We start from the raw sequence: 16,968 nt of genomic DNA on the forward strand, positions 1-16,968 counted from the left end.
CTGCTGAAAGAAGCGCAGTGTGGCGAATGCGGCGCATTAAAAGAAGTGACAGGCAGGGCAGCCTAGTGCCAAAAAAAGAAACCGGCACAGACAGAAATGGTCGGGGGTATCCTCATCCATGAATGAATAGGGGAAAAAAAAAAAAACTCATAAACAATGGGCTTGTATTCGCCGTCCCCGGGCCGGATGCATTCCTCCGCAGACAGCTCGGTGTGGGTAGCAGCGGGTTAGGGGCCTTTGCCAGGGCTGCAGTGGGCTGCCAGGGCGGAGGCTGAGCGGAGGGACCGTGCCAGTGGTGAACCTCAGACCACAACAGACGGCGGCAAACACTCCGTCCTCTCATCGACTCCAAACCAACCAACCGCTCGAGCCGCAGGGAGACGGAGGAGAGAGAGAGAGAGAGAGCGAGAGACGATGGGTGGCTCTTTTTGTTCAGTAAACACTGGCACGGCCTCTCTTGAAAACAATACCCCTTTACCTTGACCGCAGTGGGGAAAAACAACACCTTTCCAACTGAAAATTGCCACGCGAGATAACCGCTGAGTGTTATAACCGACTGTGGAGAAGAAAAAGAATGATCGAACAGAAATAGCCTGCTTTTTGTTCTGTCGGATGCTTAAAAAACCCAGTCGCCTCGCCGTTGTATATCTAAACAGTTAGTGTGCGTCTGCTTAGGGGCACATATAAAATGTAAGCTACTGTAAATATTCTCCCCTGCAGCCACCACCGCGTTTGGAAAAGCAGTGACTCGTTAATCCGCGATTGGTCAGACAGTCAACCTGTGAGCAGGGAGCACTTCATTCGATACCGAGGGCCCCTAAACACCAAGCGTCGATAACGGTCGGCCGAGCTGCGGCGCAATTAACGGCGCTGCTCTAGATACAGAGTGTGGTGAATGCCGCCGGCACTCGGTCTGACGACACCGCTGACATCGGACTCCTTTGTAAGTGATTGCAGAGTAACCGTCTCTCTTTGTTTTCCCTGTGTGCGCTCGGCAGTGCCCATCACCCACGGTGCCGCGGTAAACTTCTCAATGGCCGACATGCCCAGCCAGCCCTACTATCATGATCTGAACTCCAGCGTGGGGCTGCACCGCTCCCTGTCCTCCCCTCCCGGCAGGTCAGTGGAAGTCACGGCAACAAAGCAAAAATTGGAAAATTTGGGTTTTTAGTATTTATACAATGAATTTAATGTACAGATATGAGAGTGTTGTATCAATACTCTCACTCTATGTTTGACTAAACCTGCACACAATGCAACCGCCCCAAATCCGATAATGACTGGCCCTCCTAAACCATAAACTTTGCCAATGCCCCGCAGCAAAAGGCCCAAAACCGTCAACATGGAGGAGAACATGGACACCAGCCCGACAGGACCCGACTTCTACTCGTCACCCAGCTCGCCAGCCAGCAGTCGGGCCAACTGGCACGACAGAGAAGGAGGTGATTTTTCTGTTTTCAGCTTACCTTTTATTTATTATTGTGGTATTCTTTCCGTGACACCCACCTGAAACGTATTCACACAGTCACACAAACGGGTTCCACAGAGTCGGTAGGGATGGGGGGGGCAGCCCGTGCGCCGACCGCGCGGCATGTTGACGGGATTCAACGGAGGGAAGCGGAGCGTCACCCGTTTCACCCTCGTCGCATGCAAATAGTTTCCGATCAAAGCAAACACCTCGCGTTGCTTCCCAACAGCCCAAAGTCTCCTTGACGCTCGGGCCTTGTCACGAGCCGCCGCGCACCGCCGCTGGCCGCTTTTGCTGTGGATGATCTGCATCTGGTTTCTCTGCGCGTGAACCCGGGTCAACTGTGGGGAAAACACATGCCATGGCGGAGATAGCCTCGGGCGTCGCCGCTGATATAAATGTTTGAACCCGTTTGAACCGCAGGCTGAATGTGGATCTGTATTTGCTTGCACCTGTCGCTCGCACAAAAGAAACGTTGGATCGCGCATTGCAGAGTCTCCGTTCTGAGAACAAACTGTTCCAGCGGAAATTCGCGACTCGCTGTAACGGCACGCTGGTTATTTAGATGACTGATGAGGGCTGAATTCATACAAGAGAAAGTATTGAGTGTTCAAATGTCGGGTGTATCGTTTTTCTTTATATGCAGATAGCTGAAACCCCTTGTGGGTGTTTTATATAGAGAAAGGCCTTTTTATAAACCCCATGTAGAGCCGGCAGACCTGCAGGGCAAAAGTATCAGATGATCGGGGAGATCAGGAAATCATGCAATGCATCTTGGCTCAACTTGAGAGGACTCTCCCGTCGGTATAGCGTCTTGATGATCATGTGCCAACTTTTTACAAGACCGCTTTGAAGGGAATTAGGAAATAAAGCTCACCTAATGAGCTCATACGTTGGGCCTACTTAATCTGGAGAAAGAAAAAAAAAAAGCAGAAGAAAAAAGGTGGAGCTGGGAGAGAAGGCGAGATCCTGGCGGGACAGCTTGCATGTCTCATTACGTCGTCTCCTGGTGCAGAGCAGGGCCCCGTCACCCTTTTTAATTGAGGCCTCTTGGTCCCGTGTATCCGGATCGTTCTCACTCCCCCCCTCTGACTTCTCTCCACACTCCGCTGCCCGCACTGGTAGGAAAAACGTTTTTATCGGACCAAGTGGAAGGAAATGTCCTCCCTTTCTGTGGTTGTACTTTTGGTTTTAACTTTAAAAAATTGTTGTCAAAAATATAATAAGACTGAGAGGGGAACATCGGCTGATGCAACAGTGGTGGCATTCGGGCACTACAGGCCTGAGAGTGTTGCTCCGCGTAAACTTAAGAATCTTTGGGGCGAGGACAAAGGAAAAGGAGTCGTAAAGAAACTCTCCAAAGAAATCCATTATTCTGTCAAGGAGAGAATAAATGAGAAGTGGGTTGATATAGAACCCATATGCGGTCATTTCTCGCACATGGTTGTCGTTCCACAAAACCTCTGCCTGTAGTAGAATAAATTGTTTCTCTCCTGCATGAATTAAGACTTTTTTTCAGAGGTCTAAATGCAAAAGAAAAAACTAAATCCCTAAGGACTTTTTATTCAAGCTATGTAAAGTGTTTCATTTCTAGTGATCAGTTAATTTCTTCCAGGCGCTCCAATCGATTCCCTCAAGGATTTAATTAGCACAACAGAATAAAAGTTGAATTTCTTCACCACAGAAAATATTTCCTGTTTAAACATGGACACATTTAGCAGTGCTATCAGTCTTCTCTAAGGTATTTCTCCCTCTGATGCAAAAATGCACTTGAGCCTGTTTCCTCTCGCAACGTCAGACTGGGAAATCCCCCTGAATTCCCGGCCACGTTTGTCGCTCTCTGTCCTCAGAGAAGAATGCTGCTTCCCGTCACGTGGGTGGATCCTGCACTATTAACACCAGGGGGAATTAAAAAAGCTTATTTGGGGAGGAGAGAGATGGACGATGTTAAAGTTGTTGACGTGTGTTCAGAGAAGCGACGGACGTCGACTATTTGTTATCGCGTTCCCTTTCCCGACACCTTGCTTTCCCGGTGGCAAATTGAAACCCGCGCCGCCGTGACAGCAGAGCATTGCTCATGAGACGGGCGCAACATTGTGCAACTTGAAGAGATTGTGCGCATGCTTTCAGTTTATGCGACTACCCTGGTTCCTCTTCTGCCGAGCCTCCAGGATTATTCACGGGGAGTTACAGGGGCGGCTTGTCGGACACGGTGTAAGGCAGACAAGGCCGAGGCGCGCAGATGTTTCGGCGTTACGTCCTATTCGAGATTACGTGAGGGTTCCGAAATTCTCAAATCCCATTTGAGCGGCCAGCTGCTTTTACAACTGTGCATCTGATTGCTGGATTTAATTGTCTGCTCAGACTTGACAAAAGCTGAATGTTCACAGGACTTAAATGTCTTAGTCCACTGATTTGTTATGATTCCACACATGTTGGGTGATTTTGACCCTTTGCAGTGTCTCTAATTAGCTAAACACATGTTCTTTTCGTCTACGGCATTCGCTGAGGACAGGCTGCCCTTGATAACACTAATCCCACCCAGATCAAATTCTGCTTCATTTGAACCGTAATTCATTTTTGGCACTTATTATCTTTCATTCGTAGAAAAATGGAAGTTTTAATGGAAAAGGTAATTGATTTTCTGCAACACACTTATTTATGGCGCATACTTTAGAACACCAGCGAGATCATCTGTCCCGTGCGGATAAAAACTGCTAAAAGATATTTTTTTTCCCAGTCTAAATAATCTAAAATAAAAAGAGGCCTGTAGAAATGTCCTGACCTTGAGCATGCAGTTCATTAGTTTGTGTTTGCTTGTATTGGTTTTTCCCACCAGCAGATATGTCCTCTCCTACCATGAAGAAGCCCGATAAGCCGCTGTTCAGCCCCACCTCCCCGCAGGACTCCTCATCACGACTCAGCACTTTCTCTCAGCCTCATCACCCAAGCCTAACAGGTGTGGGACACAGTGGTGAGTGACTCCTGACTCTCTTTTGCTACATGTGGAGGTCCAACGGACTTTTCCCCTCGTAAACACAACGCTTCATCTCAACCCTCACTAACATGCATTTTTATGCCCCTCTCACCCCTTCTGTCCGTCTCTCTCGCAGTTATATCGACGAGGAGCCCCCCTCCGCACTCGCCCCTGCAGTTCTCGGCCTCGGCGATCTTGCCCCCGGCGCCGTCGCCCTACTTCTCGCACACCACCATCCGCTACCCGCCCCACCTCAACCCAGCTGACACCCTCAAGAGCTACGTGCCGTCATACGACCCGTCCAGCCCACAGAGCAGCCAGGTCGGTGGTTTCTCTCTGGTCTCTGAAGAAGCCAGTTTGTCGGCCAGAAGTCGGGAGGCTGCGCTTGGCAAGCGTTCCATTGCCTCGAGTAGTCTTTTGTTATCTTGTTCGGCTCGGTTCCCATCTGACCTAAGTTAAATTATAGCATGCATTTGTCATTATTTCATTACTGCCTTATTGGACTATTAGCAAGTAAAGAAACATCCTCCTGTTTTGCTTGTTCTTTTTTTCTTTTATCTGAAACCTGCTCTTGGTCATTAATTATCTCATTAGAATGACCTGCTTTTTCTCAGGGTTTTTCCGCCAAACCCTCTTTAATAAAGAATTTAAATTATTAATGCCATTAGGCCATTAAACTGGCCACAGTTTATATTAATAATTGTCAGAAAACCTATAATTACAGAAGCCAATGGTCATTTAAATAGGCAAATTAAATCATAATCAAATAATCGTTTTGCAGACAAACCCACGACAAACTTTGCGGAACACGTCATGTGAAAGAATGTTTCTATTTGACATAATGTTCTCGGCCTTGTAGTCACGGTAAATCAACAAAACAAAAAAAACGGTACATCTCTGTAAAAAACCAAACTATATCAGTGGCATTCGCACGTACTGTAACATTCAAAGCCGCATCGAGGCGTCGTAGTAAAATGAAAAATCTCCGGGCTCTAATGTTTTCGGGGATCACACTGAGAGAGAGAGCAGGCGTCTCCGTAGATGAGACAGCCGTGTGATATTTACGTGAGTTTATAAAACCCCGCTGTTCTCACTGTAAACAAAGGCCTTGCAGACGGCTCCATCTCCAGAGCAGGGAGCCGGCCAGAGGGGTGGATGGCGGTTTGTGGAGGGTGTGTGTATGTGGTGGGGGGCAAGAGGGGGGTTGTTACTCTAGAGAAAAACCGCGGGGAATGATAAAGGTTGTAAATATTTGCCGTTGCCGTGGCCCGGCCCTTGTGCAGAATTAACTGGCCCTCTGCTGGGGTGCTGGAGGAAGGAGAGGGGGGGTTGGTGGTGGTCTGGTGAGGCGGTATAGGGAAGAGAGAGCGCTGGAAGACCAGTTGGGGTGGGGGGGGGTGTCGCGGGGGCTCAGCAAATAACACTGCGTTTATAATCCCATGGCTGGGTGCCAGAATGTTTTTATGCTTGCTTTAACGCAGATTATATTACACTCTAATTAAACATTCTATTCACATCGAAGGGAACCCCATGGACACAATTCAATTCCAAAAAGGCCTGTTTTGAGTTTTGAACTGCAATGAACGCCCCAGACAGTCTCCAGCCGTCTGCAAAGAGCAGCTCCCACTAGCTTCCTTTATTTCTGTCTCTATACATACAGTCCCGCAGCCCCACGCCTCGCTCAGCCTTTTCATGCCCGAGGTCCTTCCTAACTTCCATTCATGAGCTCTTTTTAAAAATGATTGTTTAAAAGCGTGTAGGAAGTCCATCGTCAGTGACTGAGGAACTATTGATGCTCGTGCCCACCCCCCCCCCGCCCCCTCCTCCCACCCCCCCCAGAGTTTCAGTAATAACTTTGACAACACAGCGAAGGTACTTAAATCTTTTTCCTCCGATGGAGCATTAAGTGCAAGAGTGAGCGGTCTAGTCACCTTTTGTTTTTGTGCAAATCAACAAAGTACCCCAGAAACAAAGCTAGGACATTTAGTTCCTTTAGTGGTGTTGTTTTTTACGGGCTGGTATTGTTTTGTTGAGATCTACCACATTTACAAGCAAGCAACAGCTTGTAAACGTAGGTCGATGGACACGGTCTGCATGTCCTCACGTAGGCGGTTTCATTCTGGTGACGCAGCTCTCCCTTGTTGAACAGTTTTTTTCTTTGTTGTTGTCCGTCCCCCTGCAGCCTAACAGCAGTGGTCAGGTGGTCGGAAAGGTCCCGGGCCACTTCGCCCCGGTCCTGGCTCCCTCCCCGCACCACGGCGCCGTGCGACCCGTCTCGCTCTCCATGTCGGACACCAAGCCCATCACCACATCCACAGAAGGTGAGGCCCTACCATCCGTGACTGATACCTCGTGTGAACATCTACGCAATGTACGCCGCATTTTTTCAGCTGGTGTTCTAAAATCATCTCCAAAATGAAAAAAGATATATCTAAATGATGGGAAAAAAAATAGTATTTATAAAAAAATGCTCCCACGCTTGTCAAACAAATGTCCAAGTGCCTGAAGAATGACAGTGTGCGCAAAGTTGAATCTTGTGGGTCTCCACGTACAGTTTAATGCACTTTACTGCTGGTGGTTTGCGACTGATGGTTGTAGAAAAAAAGCAACCGCTCTGTGTGAGTTCCTGAGAATCCCATTTTAATGCAGGCATGTATTTGTGTTTTTGTTATGGCACGTTACCCAGGCTACTCAGCCCCCGGCACCCCGACGGCTAACCGTTTTGTAGGCCTGAGCCCAAGAGACCCAGCCTTCCTTCACCAGCAACAGGTGAGATCCCTCCCGCCCGCACCCTCCAGAACTCACCTCACATGCTCCTCTCATCCTTTTATTTTCCCTCCCCCATCTCCCCACATGTCGGACGTGAAATCCCTGCACTCTGAATTTGATCCTCTAGGCACTGCTCGATCAGATCAGAGCGCTCGTAGGCTGAGGTTGAGCATAGCGTTCACTATCGGCGTGAAAGAATAACACGGTTTTCAGACCTCAAAAGGATTGAGCCTTCATGCAACTAAAGATATTGATTTTAGTAATAATCAATAATCTCTTTTTTTGCGTTCCATACGAGGGGGCTCTGCTTTTTATTAGTAGTTTTAGTTTTAGTAGCAATATTATTTTTATGACCCTTTTGAAATGATAAACCCATAATTTATCATCCCCAGTTAGTTCATGGATTGAACGTGAGGAGATTTTATACATTTTATTTAGCAGATTACCGTAAGCGGTGCAGAATTCACCTGCTGTAAATACCCCATGCAGATGCATCTAAAAAAAACTATATATATATATAAAACTATATTTTCTCTTGACTCGTCATATTTATGAACATACAACACGGAGTGCGTGTGTTAGCTTTTAAAAAGGTGGGGCGGGGGGGGGAGAACGGCCCCTCGCTCCCACGCGTTTACGGGGTCCGGAAATTTGTTGTCATCCTGTGGCCGCCGCTCAGAAAATGGATGGGACACGCGGGCGCCTCTGACAGTGTAATGTGCTCGGCACTATTTCCTTCACACATGACTTCAGAGACACTCGCACGCACACATACCACATATAATCAGCACGCTCGTTTACGGCACACCGGCTGAATATTTAGCGGTGGCGTCACGCCGTTGCCCCGGCACTGGTCCTGGAGCAGATGTGGTCTCCCTGTGTGCGTATGGTGTGTTTGTGCGTGTTTGTGAGTGTCTGCGAGGTTTGGGGTGTTGCGGTGTTGTCGGACCCCCCCCCCACCCCCCGTCTTGAAAGCGCTGGTCTCAGGCCAAGGCTTTTCCAACCGCACCTAATTGAATGCATCTGCACGCAGCCTCATAATGATCGCCGGGTTTCTCTTGCTTGTTTTTTTTTTTCATTTTATTTTTTAAGTTTAGCGAAAACGAAAAGCTGTATTTATTTGGCTGCTGTCGTTGCTGCTTCTTTAACCCGAGGCCCAATTGGCTACGAACACAAGGCTGCAGCAGTCTGATCAGACGGTTGCTTAAAGTATAATGAAGGATGCCAAATCTGTATCTAGATGAATATGTGTCAGTTTAATGAACTGTAAACAGTCTTCCAATTGATTCATCGAGCTCCTGCTTGTCACAGTTGTTTTTCTTTGGTATGATTTAACGGCCTGGGCTCCGGGCCGGGCGAAACCGGGCGACACCGAGCCAAGTAACACTTTCACCAAATACGCTGTCCTCATCTGGCCGCGGGGATGTTTACTGCGTGCGATCTGTGCGGCTCGCCGACACTTTTACGTGTTTAGCTGCGGCCCGTTTGACGCCGGGTCTCGTAGGGGAGGGAAACAAGTCACACACATTTCAGATTTCAGATTGTTAAGCGTGGTCTGCTTGTGTAATACACACAACCTTCACTGCATCTCTTTAAATTAAGTTTGAAGACTTTTATTCCAAAAACCATGAATGATATTTCTATTATTTAATTCATGCAAAAATAACTCAAAATCTATTTAATAACTAGACTTTTCACAGCACTTTTAAAATATGGCACCACTAGAATTCCCAGGGCACACACACACACACACATTAGGCTTCAAAAATAAATAAAAAATAAAGACAACCAAACCAAACAACACCACCACACGGTCCCACACCTGCTCTACGATTCCCAGGCAGCGAATGTGTGAAAAAGCCTCCATTCATCTCTTGCCTTGGTTAACCCCTCCAGGGAATGCCACCATCTAGCATTCCGCAGGGAGAGATCCGTGATCAGATGTCATTTGGTATTATCTAAGGAAGGATCCTAATCCACAATCTGCCCGCATCTGTTTGCTAACGTTCCCCTCCCTGCCCCCCCCGTGCCACTCTGATTCGCCGGTGCCAGCGGACAGATGGCGAGCCCCTCGAGGAGCGGTGGCACCGAGCGTCTGGCCCGTACCGCACATTCTCTCCCAGCTTTTGTCAGGCTGAAGAGTGCGAGAGCGGCGTGGTGGTGGGGTTGGTGGGGGTCCTCCCAGCCTTCCCTTGAACACAGAGATACAACACACACTGCAGGGAACGAGATGCACTGCATCCGACTACGGTGTTGTTCTAGCAGCTACCGATCCAATAGAAATAATAATCACGCTGCATCCGAGTCCATCGTTTAATTAGCGTCGGCTAACATTCCCGGTTTCTTCCCGCTGCTTTGCGTTTGTCCCCGGGAGAAACAACAGCGAAACATAAAGCCGCATAACCGCAGCACTGCGTTTAAGTCGTGCTCGGGCAGGAAGCCATCGCCGTCTCCGGATGTGTTCGGCCCAGGTGCCCGGGAAGAGAAAGAAACACATTTCTTGACCGCTGCAAATGGCTTTGAATATTCAGTGAACGCGCATATCTGATTAAATCCCTCTTAAGAGCCTCCGCGGAGCGCCGGCCGCTGCGCGCAGAGTGCTAACGCTGCAGTTTCATCCCGGTGCATTACCGAATGAATGTGTTGACCACAGGGCAAAGGTCAGCTTGGTTTTGGCACAGAGAGCTCTCAGCTGGATTGCCGACACGTGCGCTTGCATAATGCATGCAAAGGAGACGCCGGTGGTGTGTGGCTGTTTTTTTGTTGCAGTCATTTGTAATCCGTATGTACGGTTGGCATGTCTTAAAGACGGATGTTTGTGTGTGTTTGTGTGTGTGTGTGTGCGTGAGTGGCGCTGTTTAGCATTGGCGTACTTTTGGCCCCTAATCAATACGAATAGTTTAGCTAATGAAAAAAGTCTGCATGCTTGGGGGCACGCGTACTCCTCCCTCGCTGTCTAAAAGTGCACCGATTATCGACAGGGTGCATGCATCCCGTGGATTGCATGGCTTCGTTAGCTAACCATCTTAAAAATGCAGTGACCCCCCCCCTTCACGGACAAACTACCAATATGATGCCACTCACTTGTGACTAACGCACTCAGCGGTTGTTGTTGTTGTTGTTTTTTTTGCTTCCAGGTTAGCTGTCACCCACTAACTGTGATTGCATGCTTTTTCTGTCTGTTTTATCCATAGTTTTGATTTTACTGTTCTTTTCCCCCAGTGCATATTCAATTCCATACACTATTTGTAAATGTCAGTACCAGCTAGGACTCATTTTGGAGTCTTTTCATTGTCCTGAACTCTTGCTCCTCCTGCTCTAGGCTCTTCTGCATGCATTTGTGTATACCGTGTTGAGTTGTAGTGTGATCTGAAGTGGAAGTTGTCTTGGCCCAGTGATCTGACTGCTAGGTTTCAATTGACAGCTGAGGAAGTGTGACTGGAGCGTGACTCAAAACGGCAGGCATTATGGCCCCAGTGCCACTGACGACACTTTGGGGATTACTTGGCAAAGGTAACCTTTTCATTCTTTCATGCCGTCTCTCGGTTGTTTCTCTCGCACCACACAAACACGCACACACACACACACACACACGCACACGTATATTAATAACAGCATAAAACAAAAGCTTTGTTTGGTTTTCATACATTTCAGAAATTAACATAGAAATTCTAATAAAAACACAATTTGTCTGATTTGTGGCAGTGTTACAATTGAAGAGGTGTTACGTTATATTTTGTTTTGGCAAGAGAGCATTAGGATTGCTTTTTTTTCTATTCTGCACCAAAATTTTCCAGTTTCTCCCAGAATAATATACATATATATATTTTTATATAGTATATTATATTATTTAACTAAATTAGAATTTCATTCCAGGTAATGACACAAAGCTTTCCTTGTGGATTCAAACCCAACCAAAACAAAATGTTCTGGTTCTTGATGAAGGTAATTAGAACGGATGTAGTACCACCATGTAGAATAAGTCGTTTCAGGTCAGCTTTTTGGCCACGTTGGGATGTTTTACTTTCCCCATTTTAACAAGCTTAGCTTTGTTTGACTCTCTGCTGGAGTCATGCTTTACTCTCGTTAACTTAAAGTTAGAGAAAGTCCATCATGCCCCCCCCCTCTCGACCCCTCCACCCCTCTGCCTCCACACTGTATCTCTCCCTCTCCGGTTGAATAACAAAAACAGTTCACCATGGCAGAGCTTTTTGCTGTTACGTCTCCCTCTTCTCCTTCTCCACGGAGGTGTAGATCATCTGTGTGTGTGTGTGTGTGTGTGTGTGTGTGTGTGTGTGTGCCAGCTGAAATTACAAAGTCTTTTACAAACACACATGCACACGGCAGAAGCCCCTTCTATAGGCCTCCTAATAGACCAGCCGAGGTAGCAGAGAAAATGTCCCCTGCAGCAGTGCGAGGACTCTTATTTTACTCTCTCACACACACACACACACACACACACACACACACACACACACACACACACACACACACACAACTCACTCCTCATTGCTGCATCCACGTGTACAGTAATGAGCACAAATACAATAGATCCCAACTGAATTTAGTTAATTTAGTTACAAAGACGGACTGGTAATTCCATTCTATTTTTTCTTTCCCTCTATGATGGATTATTCACGTAAAACCATTCAACACATAGATGGAATCAGTCAGGTTCCTCTTTTATCTCACTTGCCCTTTAAACGGAGCGCCGCGCTGTGCCTCTTCAGTAGTAGCCCACAAATTAAAACGCTGCCAGACTCGCATGTTGCCATTGTGCAGGAAATGGGTCAGCAATCCATTAAGATGCCATTAGATAATCTAATTTAGGGAGCTAATCCTTAAACGAAGCACGCTGTATGCCCCGGCTGTGCTCGCGGGGAGTAGAATTAGTGAGGTTTGGGAGCTTGGACAGGGCAAGGGGAGGCCATCTTGAAGGTTACCTCAGGAAATGCAGCAATCGAGGTCGCACCTTTTATTATCCGTAGCTGCCTGGAGTGCAGGAAGATGGGGAAAGGAATTCAAGACAAAGACAAAATATATGGAATTTCTGCATTTCATGCTGAAGAAGTCCCAACTGTAGGATTTCAATTGATTTCAACCAGCCACTTCATAGTGGGGGTTCCTTCCATAAAACCCCTGCCCGGTTTAGTTGTGGGATGCAGATACGCGCTGGCGGCCATCAATCTTAACAAGATTAATACCGATCTGCCGGGTGTAGCGGACACAGAGGCCCGAAAGTCGGCTTTTGCAGCTGTGTGGTCCTCCTAATGTTGCCATTACCTGAGAGGAGCCTCGTAAGGACAGGGATGGAAGAGAGGAGCCGGATAGAAAGGAAGAAAGAAAGAAAGAAAGCGAACGAACGGGGGGAGAAGAGAAAGCTGCAGCCTCAAGCCACTCTGTGCGCTCTTTGTTCAGCAAGGTAGGGAAAACTTAATCCCCCCTTTCCTGTCGGATGATTTTTGGCAGGGCCAAAGAGGAAGGAGGAGGGAAGAAAGCAGGAGAGAGAGGGGAGAGCATGAGGACGGGCTGGACAGGGGGGGAGACTGCCCGAGGGGATTAGCCTTGAGATTGTTTTTAACTCTTTGCACGGCCGATCTAAAACTTGAGCGGCGGTTGTTTATGTTTTCCGCGCGTATGGTCTCTTCCCCGTCATTCTTTCTTTTCATCTCCATTGGAGAGACTCTTTTAAGCCATGAGGGGAATTGAATTTGCACTTCTATTGTTTCAAGCTAAAGAGCGGCCTAGTGACTAGTGATTTGTATAATGTGCAGACTGGTGGCTTTCATGAACGCAGACTGTGTTGTCTTCTGATGAAGCTTCACAAAGAATCACGTCTGTGTTCCACCTCTGCGAGGCGGCATCTTCAGACTCGAGCCTCGTCCTCTTGGTTTTTGTTCCTTTTTTTTTTTTTTTAGAGAACGACCCTCCTCCTCATCATTCTTCTTCTCCACTTTTTCCACGTCATCCTTCTCTGCCCTCTCTAACACATCGGGGGATAGAAAGTCGAAGGTTATGGTCAGACACCGGTACTCTCAAGCCGAGAGGACACTCGGGGGGGGGGGCTAATTATCTGACATCTCCGTAGAGCAGCACCCCACGGGAACAACATGCTGTTTGTTCCCTGCTCGCGTTTTCAGTTAGCGCCGTTGCTCCTCGGGAACAATCGCTGTGTTGTTTTGCCATTAGCGTGAGATGAATAGGGATGGGACAGCTTTGTGTGGGGGACCCCCGCCCCTCAATGTCCCTCCTCCCCCACCACCGATCACCCCCCCCCTCCCCCCGTGCTCTTCTGTACCGCCGTCAATGCAGAGAGGAGGGCCCTGTGCGCGGCCCTCTCGCATTATGTCCTTCACCGGGAATCAAGTGGAATCACCTCAGCTTACATTAAATTAATGAGCCGGTGCTGCCATTTTTTTCTTTCTGCCGTCACCCCTTTTCTGTCTGAGCACAACAGAAGTGAGACCTTGAGCCTTGATGACTGTCAGCAGAGCACTGACGCTGTTTGTTAGCGGAGCAGTGTTCAGTATAATTGAAAGAAAGATTCCTGATTTTGACTGCATGCAGCACAAACGGAGTTAATGGCACGTGACTAATCTCTCCGTCTTTATCCGTTTCTGTCCCTCTCCCCCTCCCTCCCCCCCTCTTTCTTTCCCCCCCTGTCTCCCTCTCCGCAGTCCTGGTACCTGGGCGAGCTTAGTTCCATTCCAAGTGTCGAACGGGACGCCGATTCTGCCAACAAATGTCCACCAGAACTACAGCATAAACATCATTGGTGAGCCGCTGGTCCCCGCCGAGACGGGGAACTGAGTACACGGAGGCCGGATACCCCCCCCCCCCCCCACCCCCCCACCCCCCCACCCCCATACCCTCATCCCACCCTCCCAGGACGAACGCGTTGGCGGGGGTGCTGGCGGTGCACGGTCAGCACTAAAGGTGTCCGCAGCCATGGATGAAACCAGCAAGCAGCACGAGCTGCACAAATCCCCCCCCCCCTCCCAGTCCCGTCCCTTCCGTGACCCCTTCTCTGCCGCCCCCCCATCCCACCCGCCCCGCCCCTCCACATTAAGGACACTGGCCGCGAAGTGAAGAAGAGGGTTGGTTCGGAGGAAAAAGGATAGAAAGCTGAAGCTTCAGGTCTGCTGCCCGGCCCACTCACCCACCCACCAGTCAGTTGTTGTGTTTGCAGAACTTTTCAATCCATTCAAATACTGTGATGTATAGATGCCTTAATGTTTTATTGCATGACACTCTAGTCTCTTAGCGGCAATTCCGACTATTTTTCCATGTTGAGGGGAAGTTGTACAATCTTGATTCTCACACACGCACACACACACACACACACACACACACACACACACACACACACACACACACACACACACAGGTGAAGAGGTTTGCGTATCGACACCTTCTGCCTGGTGGATGGCTCCGAAACTCTCAAGTTCTCCGAACAGACCTCTTGAAAAGAGGCTTTCCCTGATGAAACGATTCACTGTGTGCACCATAGGAACAAAACAAACAAAAAAAAGTGAATTCAGAGTGTTTCTTTTGATTTCAGTTTACTGTGATACGACTCTTTGTTCAGAAAATGTGTTGACTTGTGTTTATTCTTAACTACTACTTACTTCAAGAATTAACGTAAATACTTACGGAGAAAGAGTTGAGAACTCTTGATGCGGTTTTCAAAAAACACTAAACGTCTGGCTTGAGATTGGACCCCTCATTAAAGAATTTGCAACTCCTTTACAAAAGGACTTAAAAAGACGGAGAACACGAAAATGTCGATAGAGGCGAGTGCAATTTGTTTTTTGAAGGGAAGCTATCAGTCTGTCAGCCCTAGGACTCTAAAGGATGGGGGATTAATATTAAATGGTTGTATGGGTAAAATGTTAAAGAAAACATTTGAATTTGATTTCAGTCACATATCCTTCTCACATGAGAAAGACTTCAAGAGTGGAAGTCATTTGAAGGCAAGCACTAAGCTACCTGTACAGCGTCGGGCAAAACCAGCACTTCTTTTGAGCCCTCCCCATCATTACGGGGAGTTTTATTTTAATTTATTTTGGGGGAAAAAATAACCGAACATAGGTAAAGAAATGTGACACACATGGTGTATAAATATGGCATTTCACGTTTATTTTTAAAAAAAAATGTTCAAGATAAGATCAAGAGCATATGCATTTGGCCGTCAGCTTTTAAAGCTTGTGTTTACAAAAAAAAGTAATGCAAAATGTTTATTAATGGAAATGTACAATTCATCAAATGTACAGTAGGCTTTACGTGTAAAGCTGCAGTGGAAGAGGTTGAAAACTGAAATGATGAATCCAGGTGGTGGCAAATCCCTGAAATTTAGAATTGTGCACGGCATGTTCACAGCCATTGCCTCTCCAGTCCAGACATATTTATACCAGGAAAATCTCTCCAATACTCTTAATTTGCACGATGACATATAGTCCACATTACGTGCCTTGCCTTTGAATATAGAGACATCACTACACTTGTTTTTGCTGCATTTATCATTATAGAAAAAAAAATTAACATTTTTATGATAAGAATCGTTTTGTACTCTGAATGATATTGTTGATTTTTAACTTTATGTACTACTCTATCTCACAGTTACGTTGCATATCAAGGCTGTGTATAGTTGCCGTTCTAAAGTTTGTAATCAACCAGCGTTTTGTTTTTTTCTTTCAGTATTTTGGTGGTTTCTTCTAATAACCTTTCATCTTTTGTTTTCCTTATTTTTCAATGCTCATTTTGTTCATCTTCCAATTACTATTGTGGAGGGTGGAATTCAGAATTATGAAAATTATGCAATACCAAGTTTTGCCTATGTAGGTAGTGCTTATAGATGCGTCAATTATTAGAGGCTAGTTTGGAGATAGATAATATTGTAATGCTTTTTGTTTGTTGATATCGTTGTTTGTCGTTGTCGTTGTTGTTGATGATGTTGTTGTTGTTGTTGTTGTTGTGGGTGTTTTTATTTTTTTATCGACCAATGTGGTGACTGCTTTCTATGCAGTTCATCACGTGGTCTTTTTTTTTTTTTTTTCTTCTCCTTCTTTATTTAGCTAATAGTCCTACCGAATAACGGTTAGACGTGTTCCAGTGTATTTTCAATTTGGGAACTTTAGTAAGAGGGGCGGTATTTTTTCTAAAAGTACTTAAAAAGAAACGCACCCTTGGTCTTTCTACGGCTGCAAAGTCACTGATTGGTCTACTGTGACTGTCAACTTTCAACTTTCCACCCGGGGTGCTAGCATGTGACCTCGAAGGAGCTCATATATTTCACGTGGGGGGGAGACGGCTTGACTTGAGTATGACAATCATTTTAAGAAATCATTTTGCGTAGAATCCAATTCTCTCATAGATCCCTTAAAGCCGGCGACAGTTCCTGTTGCACGCTTGTATCGACTACTACCCCGTTGCTCTACTAGACGTCACCGAATGCAATTCCCAAGTAGATGCCTTAAACACATCAGTGAAGTGGCCTGTGACCCGCGCAACAATCACACACCGACTAATGCTAGTGAGACCTGTCTAAATCAGTGCCAGACAGGCTCAAGCAAGCCTTTAGAAAGTATTTTATAAGTAGTAGATTTGTATAAATGTATATACGATGTGCACATATGTCAATTCCTGAGATACTTCCCCAGCAGAGAGCCCCAGTAGAGCACGTTGGAGTAAATATGGGAGCCACAGAAGCGTGGCGTTTCCTGACTTCCTGTCCAGTGGCCCGGTAGAAGCTTAA

The 16,968-nt window shown here is 46.9% G+C and overlaps 1 protein-coding gene across 19 annotated transcripts in view; it reads left to right on the forward strand.

Annotated features, from left to right (window-relative positions):
- Window positions 1-16,649, forward strand: part of LOC120821887 (nuclear factor 1 B-type) — a 56,178-nt gene extending 39,529 nt beyond the window's left edge. For 4 of the 19 annotated variants that reach the window (XM_078106375.1, XM_078106381.1, XM_078106373.1 and 1 more), the window contains 8 exons: window positions 999-1,119; window positions 1,321-1,442; window positions 4,308-4,442; window positions 4,582-4,766; window positions 6,628-6,765; window positions 7,113-7,214; window positions 10,639-10,727; window positions 13,892-16,649. In XM_078106375.1, coding sequence (XP_077962501.1) covers window positions 999-1,119; window positions 1,321-1,442; window positions 4,308-4,442; window positions 4,582-4,766; window positions 6,628-6,765; window positions 7,113-7,214; window positions 10,639-10,727; window positions 13,892-14,024 — 1,025 coding nt within the window. In that variant the 3' untranslated portion in view covers window positions 14,025-16,649. Of the gene's footprint in view, window positions 1-998; window positions 1,120-1,320; window positions 1,443-4,307; window positions 4,443-4,581; window positions 4,767-6,627; window positions 6,767-7,112; window positions 7,215-10,638; window positions 10,728-13,891 lie in introns of all 19 variants that reach the window. The other 15 variants (XM_078106378.1, XM_078106386.1, XM_040180966.2 and 12 more) reach the window with 6 other exon arrangements.
- Window positions 16,650-16,968: the final 319 nt, after the last annotated feature.

This window comes from Gasterosteus aculeatus, chromosome 7, assembly GCF_964276395.1.
Source record: "Gasterosteus aculeatus chromosome 7, fGasAcu3.hap1.1, whole genome shotgun sequence".
NCBI lineage: Eukaryota > Metazoa > Chordata > Actinopteri > Perciformes > Gasterosteidae > Gasterosteus > Gasterosteus aculeatus.